Here is an 11,096-nt window from a genome sequence, read left to right on the forward strand (position 1 = left end):
TCTCTACCAGTTGAACCCCAGCACCTCAGTGGCTAACTGTGCAAGATTTGAGAAGAGTGAGAGGTCTGGGACATTGAGATTAGCCCTGGGGACTTTGTGGCCCCATAAATCTGGCTGTAAATTGAAGAGGGGTTTATATTAGGAAATGCAATAGAGCAGAGAGAGGTAAGGCAACTCCAGTCCTCAGGATATCCATAATGAATATGCATGCAAGAGATTTGCATGCACTGCCTGCATTGTATGCAAATCTCTTTCATGCACATTCATTACGGTTATATATTTGCATACAGTGGAGGCAGTATGTAAATATACCTTATGCATATTCATTGTGGATATACTGAAAAACCCAACCTGTTTGTGGCATTCTAGGACTGGAGTGGCATAGCTCAATGGAGTGGCATAGCCCAATGGAGGCCGGTTCCAATTGAAGTGGAGGCCGAAATGAGCATGAAGGAACTGCAGGGACATAAAAAATTATAGTAGCTCATCTTAATTAAATTTATGTAAGTGGTAATTGAGAAATTCTTCAAATTAGCATCTTTCTTTCTTTCCTTCCTCCTCTTTTGGTCTCATTTTTAGTTCTCTTTTCTTTATTTCCAAATACATTTTATTTATCATGTTCATAACATTTTGGCATAAAAAGCCGTGCCTCCTGTATACTTTAAAGAAATTTCCTTCCCTAGGTTAGCTCTTTGGCTGTGTGTGCTGTACTCGTGCTTCGTGGATGTCAGCGTGATGCTCACCAAGGGTTCTCTCATAATGAGCAGTACAGCAGTGCCCTAATTTAATTAGATTTGTAGCGGCGGGAATAGCTAAGGAAGCCAAACCTTCCAAGACTTTAAAATTAATTTGTCTTCAGAAATTAAATAAAAATCAGAACAAAAAAAAAAAAGATATCATAATGATTCAGTTTAAACCACTGTATTATCTCTAAATCATGTTTCCTAAAACTGCAGCTTTAAGTAGGACAACATACATGGCCGTAGTGCAGCTAAAAGTAGCCACGTAACTTTATCTGGCTTTTTGGTATCTGGTTCACAGTAATGTTGAATATCCAGCTAGCCAGTCAAAAGTTGACCAGTTAGCTTTACAAACTCTGAAAATGAGTGCTAACCGGGCAAGTCAAGATCCGTGTGATCTCACGCTTCAAATGCAATGTCATGGCCATCGAGCCCCCGCAGGATTCTTCCTCTCTCTTGCCAGTGCTAAAAGGTTGTGCAGAGGGTTCACAGCCTCCCACACAACTTAAAAAGCTTCGTGCACGCTACTAATGTCATTGCCAGAGCAGAGTTGCACACCAAGCTAACAGGAGGGTAGAGGGCGTCATCCTGCACGCTTGGATGGGGGCACCCAGCGCTGAGCCTTTTTTTTTTGCCATTTAAGAGATGTAAGCGGTGAATCTGAGAGGCAGTAGAGGGAACTGCAAGATTGTGGGGTGGTTTCCCTCCCCCTCCCCCTTCCCAAAAAAATCATTTTTAAGTCCTTTGGGAAGGAAGGGGATCCTGAAGGAGGAAATTGAGAGACTCCCGAAAAAGTCACAGGACAGGAGGAAATGTCCTATTGTGCACTGCAAACTGGTTAAAAGATAGGAAGCAGAGAGGAGGACCAAATGGTCAATTTTCTCAGTGGAGAAGGGTAAATAATGGCGTACTGGGACCAGTACTTTTTAATATTTATAAATGATCTGGAAATGGTAACAATGAGTGAAGCGATCGAATTTGCAGATAATACACAATTATTCCAAATTGTTAAATCACAAATGGATTGTGAAGAATTGCAGAAGTATCTTGCAAGACTGGAAGACTGGGCATTTAAATGGCAGATGAAAATTAATGTGGACAAGTGCAAAGTGGTGCAAATGGGAAAAAATAACCCACACTGATGTTACATGGTGTTAGGTTCCATACTAGGAGTTATCACCCAGGAAAGAGATCTAGGCATGGCAGTGGACAATACTTTGAAATCGTCGGCTCAATGTGTGGTAGCGGTAAAAAAAACAAACAATGTTAGGAATTATTAGGACAGGTATAGAAAATAAAACAGCAAATGACATAATACCTCTGTATCACTCCATGGTGAGAGTAATATGTGCAGTTCTGGTTACCACATCTGAAAAAAAGATATAATTTCATTGGAAAAAGTACAGAGAAGGGCAACTAAAATGATAAAGGGGATAGAATGGCTTTCTTATGAGGAAAGGCTAAAGAGGTTGGGTCTGTTCAGCTTGCAGAAGAGATGTCTGAGGAGGGGATCTGATAGAGGTCTATAAAATCAGGAATAGAATAGAACAGTTAAATATAAATCAGTTATTTACTCTTTCAAAAAATACAGACTAGGGGCACTCCATGAAGTAAGTAGCACATTCAAAACAAATTAGAGGAAATTCTTTTTCACTCAGTTCACAAGCTCTGGAATTCATTACTGGAGAATGTGGTTAAGGCAGTTAGCATAGCTGAGTTTAAAAAATTTTGGGACAAATTCCCAGAGGTGAAGTCAATAAACTGCTATAAACCAAGTAGACTTAAGAAATAGCTACTAATCACTGTGCAATAGCAGCGTGGGATCTATTTATTGTTTGGGATCTTGCCAGGTGCTTGTGACCTAGATTGGCCATTGTTGGAAACAGAATACTGCGCTTGATGGACTCTCGGTCTGACCTAGTATGGCAAGTTCTTATGTTCTTATGATCCCCCTGCACAGCTTTTTAAAATTAGTGTAAAGGAGGCAGGATCTAGCCTGCAAAATTTAGGCCTATGATTGCAATGCTTAGATTTGATCAGATAGGCAGTTAGTGATGGAAATCAGTATTAGCCCCCTTACTTTCTCCCTCAACCTAACATTGCCCCAAGCCCACCCAGAATTTGACTATGCAAATTTAGGAACCTAGTGAAATTGAGGAGCTATATTTGGTTGGTTAGTCCAGTCAGTTTTGAAAGAGTTTAATCTAGCTGGCTATGCCCTTACCAACATGGCTAGATCTCTTCCATATTGACCTCCTAGGGCAGGGGTGGGCAATTCCAGTCCTCGAGGGCCACAAACCTGTCGAGGTTTTAGGATATCCTAATGAATATGCATGACATAGATTTGCATACAACTGAGGCAGAGTGCATGCAAATCTCTCTCATGCATATTCATTAGGGATATCCTGAAAACCAGACTGGTTTGTGGCCCTCGAGGACCGGAACTGCCCACCCCTGTCCTAGGGTCTAATTCAATAACGATTTTTGTTCCTATGGCACAGAAAGAAGAAGCTCTTTTTTGAATAAAGCCTGCACTGTGCTACTGAATAGTGAAATACACTTTTATCTTGAAGTCATTCAGGGATCTCTTTTGTCCCGAAAGGGGTTCCCAATTTATTGAATTCAACATGGCAGAGCAGGAATGCAAGATGGTGGGGGAATTACGGAAGGCAGATTTTTGTACAAGTACATCCAATAAAACCGTGTAAAGAGCTAACTGCCAGTGATGGGCATGGGTCATGGCAGAGGTCCACTCAACCAAAAAGAAATTGTGGGGATTTTTGGCCAGTGTGAACAGATGTGTTTCTTCTTCCCAGATGCAGCACATATGAGAGCAAGTCTTTGCTGAAGTCACTTTAACAATTGAATCCTATCCTAATTTTCACCTTTCCCTTGCCAAATCCATGCATCTCATTTTCTCTCCATAAGACTGAGAAATTGACTAGCATCATTTAAAAAAGAAAAAAAAAATCATTCTTTGAAACCACCCGTGGATAGCCTCAGGAAGGCTATGAGAGATGAAGTCCCCAGTGGTAGTTCTGAGACCATATCCCTGTAGTTCAGGAATAGGAGAGCGGTAATTCCACAGCACTTCTGACATCTTTTCTTACCTGTTTCACTTTGCTGTTTTTCATAGGCCAGACGGATTCTGCTAATACCCAGCTCTGCAGCCTCTCCACTGGCTCCTGCCCTGCCATGTGCACCTGCAGTAATGGCATCGTGGACTGCCGAGGCAAAGGACTGACGGCCATCCCAGCCAATCTTCCAGAGACTATGACTGAGATGTAAGTACCAAAGCTCACGGCAACTCAAGGTTTTGATTGAGGCCAGTGTACTGAAGTGCCCTGAATCTTACATGCACTTTACTAATTAGTGCATCCTATTTTGTCTGTGCAATAAGCCTAGTAGCAAAATAACGCGCATAGTTTTTCTGCCGACTTTTTCGCCAACACCTTAATTACTCTTCTATGAGCTGTAGTTAAAGTTTTTGCAAAACTGGATTTGTAAAGGGTTTTTCATGCATAGTTTTCCTGTGCATTCATAGTTAATGAGCTACTTTGCCTAATTACGCATTGCAGTTGCCCATTAACAGCGAATTGGCATGAAATTTTCAAAGCGTAAAACTATGCTTTAAAAATAGCTATTTGCAGAGAAAATAGTTAAATTTTGCACACTAAAAGGGCAAATAGTATGCATTATCCAATTTAATGTGCACTGTTAGCAATTTTAGCACACAAAGCAGTCATTGCAAATTTGGCTGCAGTTTAGTACATGGGCCTCTGTGTGTGAAACAGCTCAGAAGAGGGAGATGCTGTAGTGAGCTCCCTACCATCACTATGTCCATTCAGCCCCATTGCATGTTTGCTTCATCCCCTTCCTGAAAGAGTCCCTGCCACTGACTGCAGAAGTCACGTGGTGAGCTGACAACTAATCAAACTGTGGCTCCTGGTCCGGCACCCGGATCTGCAGGACTTTCTGTGCTGTGAGTGGGGGCTGTTGGATAATTTTCATCAGGGCCTTTCCCGCTAGTAAATCATTTTTTACCCACATAAAAAGCTTTGTGGTCAGTATTCAGCACCACTTAGTCAAATAAGGACTTATGTGTCTAAGCAGCAGCTAAATATCTGGCCGCATTTAGCGGCCTCCACTTATTCAGATAAGTATGTAGATGGATAACTACTTAACTGACTAAGTGGTAGGTGGGAAAATGGCTGTTTCGGGAAGGAGTTACTTATCTGGTTAACTTAGACGGTTAGTGCTGATATTCAGACTTATCTGTTTCAGTTAACCAGATAAGTCAGACCTGCTCAATAGCAGATTTAAATTTAGCTGGATAAGACTTATGCAGCTAACTAGCGATTTATTTGGTGATATTCCGCAGCATAAGCCAATCTCTAAATATAACTTATAAGTTAGTCAGATAAGTCTTATCCAGCTAACTTACTTAGCCATTCATCTTGCAAAATCTACCCCTTCAAAAGTGACCCTACCTAAGACTAAACAAAGTATTTAAAAAGAAATACAAGCTGTAATTGGTAACCAGTATAAAGGACTCTCACTGTCCCTAGAATTGTCCTCTATTATAATATGGGCAGCTGAATTTTGTACCCACTGTAGACAGTGAACATTTTTCTGTGGTAGACCAATTAAAAACCCATTAAAGGCATTGATGCTAGTGATTAGTGATCTAGCAGCTTTTATTAAAGAGGCTTTATCAAAAAATGGACACACTTGTTGAAGCAAATTGAGATGATTAAAACAGGATCTTGCAGACAACATGAGTCTGAGGCACCATAGATAAGTTTTCATCCATAATGACCACCAGGTCTCTCACCTGCTTTGCCATTTGTACCTGAGATTGATCATTTATACATAGTCCAAATTTTGAGGACGTGCCTTTCCCAACCTTCTGATCTCAGTTTTGGTATCATTGAGCTTTAATATTATTTGTGAGCCATATTCTGGAGGTAGAGGAGAAAGGACCAAGTGAAACAGGAGCAGGCAGGTTATCCAGAGTAACGTGGTCCATTCAGTATCTGTAGCAGATCCTTGGCTTATGAATGAAGCCTCAGGACAAAGGGAGGTTCTGAAACAGTAAGTCATCATAAGAAGTCAAGACATCTTTCAGAGTCTTTTCACAGAGAGCAAGCTGAGGTCTGTGAAATCACCTGTACCCATTCGAAGTATGTGCAAGTTTATGCACTTTTTACGCAAAGATTTTGCACAAGAGTTCGAAGAGAAAGTACACATATACTTTTGCATTGAAACTTGCCGCGGAAATTTGCATCATAATGAACTATGAGCCATGTTGAGGGAGAGCACTTTTCAGACAGGCCAGTTTTTACATGCAAATTGCTACTTACCAAGGTAAATGGCTTTCCAAATGGTCTCTTTGTCCCTAATGAACATGCCCACACAGAAATATCACGTTCACTTCCTCATGCATGCTCGCAGCTCACTAATGCAAACTCACACTCACACACAAGTACTCCAGCACTCCTACTTATGTATGCTACCTTGCAGTCTCTTTCACATTGGAGATCACGTGTGTATACAGATATAGAGGCGTCTTTTACTAAGAAGACTTTACTACGCAGTGAATGCTTTAATAAATAGATAATGCAAGGTATTTGAAATACCGCATGCTATCTTCCCTCTGAAAAATCCAGTGCAATGCTGTATTTAAATTACCTGATTTGCATGCAGATGTAGGATAATATATCCAAATCAGGTCAAGACATATAGAAATCTAGTAACATGGCTATCCTTAAATTCACAAGTCATGTTATTTGAGCGAAAGTTAGCTACATCTCAAATGATGTAGCTAACTTCCGCCAGGAGCATCGGGACTATTGCACACATCCCGATACTCCCAGGATTAGGCCTTAATGGGGCCTTCCCCCCGGCGGAGTGTAAAAATTATTGGGTGTCTATTGAGGACTCCTCTCCCATCCTCTAGGTGGCCAAATTTTTAAATTAAAAATAAAGCCATGAATTTAGCCCCATCCTATTTGAACCCCCTCTCCTTGGTTAAAAAAAAAATGCTGCACTCACTTTTAGCCCCCTCCATCCCCTACCCCACCAGCTCCCTTGTGATCCCCTAATCCCCTCACCTCGATATCCCAGAGCACTTACTTCAATGCCTTTGTGTTCTAGTGCAGAAGACCTCAACACCCCCTATGCTCTGGGGCCGCCAATATTTCCAAAATGGCACAGCCAGCCTCAAGCACCCCTTTGCCTCTGTCAAATGTCAAGTTAGTACGTGTGCAAAGACATATCTGAGCATGAAGATGTAAAGCTCACAGATTGGAGTGAATGGACGGAAGAAAGAGTGTTGGGGTACAACTTGACCAAACTCTTAGAGGGCGTTACAGTTTTCCAACATTGTATGGCTGGGAATAGGAAGAAAGAGATTATACATGCCAACCCTTTAGTATGATCTTGGCATTGGCTTGGGTCAAGTTGTGCCCCTGTAGATTATATCTGTACAGTTCTCTGGGGGTAGAAGGTTTGATGTTTCTTGCAAAATGCTGCTAGAGAGTGGGGAAGCTACAGGGACGACTTTTGTGACAACATTTTTATGCAAAATATTGCCATTTCAAATTCAGAACCAAACCCGGGGAGCGGGAGCCAATACATTCATTGTGAAAACCTACATGCAGAGAGGGTTGTGAATGGGAATGCCAAAGCCACAGACGCTGCTCTCCGTGCTGAGATAGTGACCCCGGCATATCCACTGGTGAGCCTTTGAGATGGGTCATGCGCTCTCAGATCTTACCAATGGAAAGCATTGACCTTAACCTCCAGGAATAGGTTTAACAGGGGATACGAAAACTGCCACCCCATCTTTCACATCTAATTCTCTCCGAGAGCTCGTGGATTTGGATATTAAAAACCCATTACGTTTTATGCATGCCTGCATCAGAAAAACAACAGCATCAAAAACACGAAGCCATCCTAAATCTATGCAAATTAGATATGTTCCAAAGCTATTGATTTACCCTAAGATACCGCGCCTTCCACCTTGCTATCCAGCCCTGGGACAGACTTTGGTTAGTCGGATGCACTCTCACCACCTTGCTGTGTCAGTATGAACTGAATTTTACTGGGCCTGAGAGCGAGAGGCTAATAATAGTGCAGTGTAGGCAGGCTGGATGAGCAGGCGTCTCCCTTCTCATTCCCCTCTCCCCTGCCACCATCCTGGTCGTGCACGATGATCCCGAGCATCTGAGCTGCCCTGTAACTGAGAATAATACTTTCGCCCCCGTGATGAGTGTTTTTGTAATGCGGGAAACACGTCTGCTGTCCACGAAGCAGCATTTCCCAAGATTATTTATGGGGTGGGGAAGAGAGCAGAGTCAATTTTCAAACTGTCAGCGCTGGGACGAAGGCCACGGATACTTTGTGACAAGCGGGCTTTTCACCGGTTCTCAAAGCGAACGCACACGTGGTCCTTCCACTTGAACCCTGATGCGGGGCACAAAGTTCGCGCGGCACGTTTGCACCTGCTTTCCCCGAGGGTAGAATCATTCTTGAGAAAATACGCACGTAAATTTGAAAATGTCCTCCCTCGACCTAAACACCCCCCCCCCCCCCCCCCCCCCCCCGTGCCCTAGAACCGCCCTCCTCTCAATGCGGGTAACGGTCTGGGAGTTACAGAAGAACGGGCGCACTTTTAGCCACATTGAGGGAGGGACGGTTTTCGGACACTCAATTAACGAGGGGAAAGCCGCCCTCAGTAAGAATTTTCAAACCTTTATAAGCAGGTAAACAGCAGTAAGAAGTGCCCGAGCCTGCCCCTCCTTCCTCCAGACGTAAACCTTCCTTTAGCGTTACGGCAGCCGATTGTTACTGCTGAGCTGCTCCAGCTCTGCTCAGGCAGGGCCGCAGTTGGCAAGGAAGCTGAAAGCAAAGCAGACTGTGGAACCTGTGCTGCCGCACCTGAAGCACGGTGCCAAGTAGGTCCAAATGATTTTTTTTTCCCAACTGGAAGCTTCCCTGACGTTTTCTTACATGCAATTGATGAAGTCTTAACTCCAAGTGATTCTGGAGCTGCTGGTCAGTCACTTACATACGCTCTTCTCTTTCTCTTGTTCTCTGTTTTTAGCCCACGTTGTCCCGTCCACACCGAATTTTATGAACATGTGGGGGAGGGGAAACATGAGGACTTTTTTTTTTTTTTTTTGGATGGTCTTTTTTTTTTTTTTTTCCCGGATTCATGTATCTGCACAGACCGTGGATATGCGGGTACCTCTCTCCCAGAGCGTAGGCTCGTTTAGTTCTGGGTGGAACTTCTATCTTCCTAATTCTTGTAAGAAATTAATAATTAACACATTCACATGGGTTTTTAACAAATCTTTGCCAAAGGAGCCCATAAAAGTATAAGGACATAAGATGTGCCATACTGGCTCCGATCAAGGTCCATCAGTCTCAGCATCTTGTTTCCGACAGTTGCCAATTCGGGTCGCGGGTATCCGGCATATCCCAAGGCGTAGATCTTTGTTCCCCGGAGGGGTTCTCTGAGGGGGTGATCGTCTTCTGACTGGTAAAAGTGCCAGTAGTCTGTATAGATGAGGCACTTGCAAACAAGGCTCTTTTTCCATCTCTCTCTTGCAGATTTCATGAGCCAGGTCCGGTATTATCACGGGGTGACTTATCTCATTGTTAACAAAATGTAAATGCAGATAATCTTCTTAGGGAAATCCAGTTACCAGCAAAAGCCTTATAAAAAGATTGAACTTGGCTGAGCTGAATGCTAACAAGAGGCTACAAGCAATGCTGCTCTGCTGGTGGATTAGCAGAGCTCTTCCAGAGCCAGAGCTTCTGAACCATTCCCAGGACAGAATTCCGCCGGGTGACCGGAGTAACTGAACTCCCCTAGTGCCAGCACTGCTGCACCATTCCCAGCACTAAATTCAACTGGACGATAATGCTGACGGCATAATTATGAGCTCCCAGAGAGTCAGTGCTAGGAGTAACAGTGAGCTCCAGGAGAGCCATCCCTGGCACTAATCTGCTGGAAGAAATGAAGGAATGGGGACATGCCCGAGACAGTTGTGGAGGGTGGTGTTGGCTTGGCCAGTGGGAATTTGTGTGCTCGTCTATAAAAGGTGGTAGAGTACCAGAGAGGAAGAATCTCATTTTGGGCAGACTGGATGGACTAATTGGTCTTTATCTGCCACTATTTACTATGTTGTAATTATGAACTGCATCAGAAAGTGTGTTTCTGTACCATTTCTACTGGGAGATGTGATGAGTGGAGTGACTATGAGCAGCCTTCCTGCAGAAGGAATGACAAATGGAACTGTTACAAGCTTTTTAGCAGATAATTCTCAAATGTACACCTGCCTTCATCTCTCTTACACACACACACACACACACATAAACAGACACACTTTCTGTCAGACATACACCTGCCTTCATCTCTCTTACACACACACACACACGCTTCCTTTCTGACACCCGCCCACCCACAAAAAACAGAATCTTTTAGCAATGCACACAAATTAAATTTCTCTCTCAAATACACACACATACAAAATCTACCTCTTTCTCTCACACACACACATACACGACAAAGTTTAATGCTCCCTTATGTACACAAATACAGCCTCCCCATGTCTCGTACATGCACACATTTTGGAAATTTGTACTCGGTGTAAAGCATACCTTTGGAAATGTTGTGTACTTCATCTATCCAAACTGGTTTTGTTTAAAATTTGGAGGGAAGGGAAGAAGTGGCAATAATCCTCTGTGCTCCCCACCTCCCCCCCCAACCTGACCCATTCCAGCATCACTGACAGCATCCACAATGACTTCTTCCTTATGTGCAGTGAGACAAGGCCACTGCCACAAAAGCAGCAGTGAGAAACCCTTCAGTTTACAGCACCCAATTCCTCCCTCAGTATGGTGTTCTGTACCTAATAGTTATAAACATGCACATAGAACAGCATGAAGATGGCTCCATGCCTGATGGGGAAAGAAAATCCCGATGGTGTCAGTCTTATTAATAAGTGCAACTCAGGACAAACCCCTTCCACACTCGGAAACTAGGAAAAAAAAAAAAGGATCTGCCATATTACTCACAGCAAAATGCATACATGGCTTACACATTAGTGTGGTACACAGGCTGAAAAGAGTCATATACTGTATCGGGGGTAGCCAGCTCTGGTCTTCAAGAGCCTCACTTAGGTCTAGTTTTCAGGTTATCCACATTCAATATGCATGAAATATATTTGCGTACAATGGAGGCAATGCATGCAGTGCTCTCTCATGCATATTCATTATGGGTATCCTGTTTGCTGTTCGTTAGGATCGTTATATATGTCCTGTTTTATAGTGCATGTCTTGTGCTAT

General features: G+C 43.1%; 1 protein-coding gene across 1 annotated transcript in view; it reads left to right on the forward strand.

Moving 5' to 3' along the window:
• Positions 1 to 11,096, forward strand: part of SLIT1 (slit guidance ligand 1) — a 580,546-nt gene that overhangs the window by 363,886 nt on the left and 205,564 nt on the right. Inside the window, exon 9 of the mRNA XM_029610174.1 lies at positions 3,877 to 4,024. Within this exon, the coding sequence (XP_029466034.1) occupies positions 3,877 to 4,024 (148 nt within the window). The remainder of the gene's footprint in view (positions 1 to 3,876; positions 4,025 to 11,096) is intronic.

Source organism: Rhinatrema bivittatum, chromosome 7, assembly GCF_901001135.1.
Source record: "Rhinatrema bivittatum chromosome 7, aRhiBiv1.1, whole genome shotgun sequence".
NCBI classification, from domain to species: Eukaryota; Metazoa; Chordata; class Amphibia; order Gymnophiona; family Rhinatrematidae; genus Rhinatrema; species Rhinatrema bivittatum.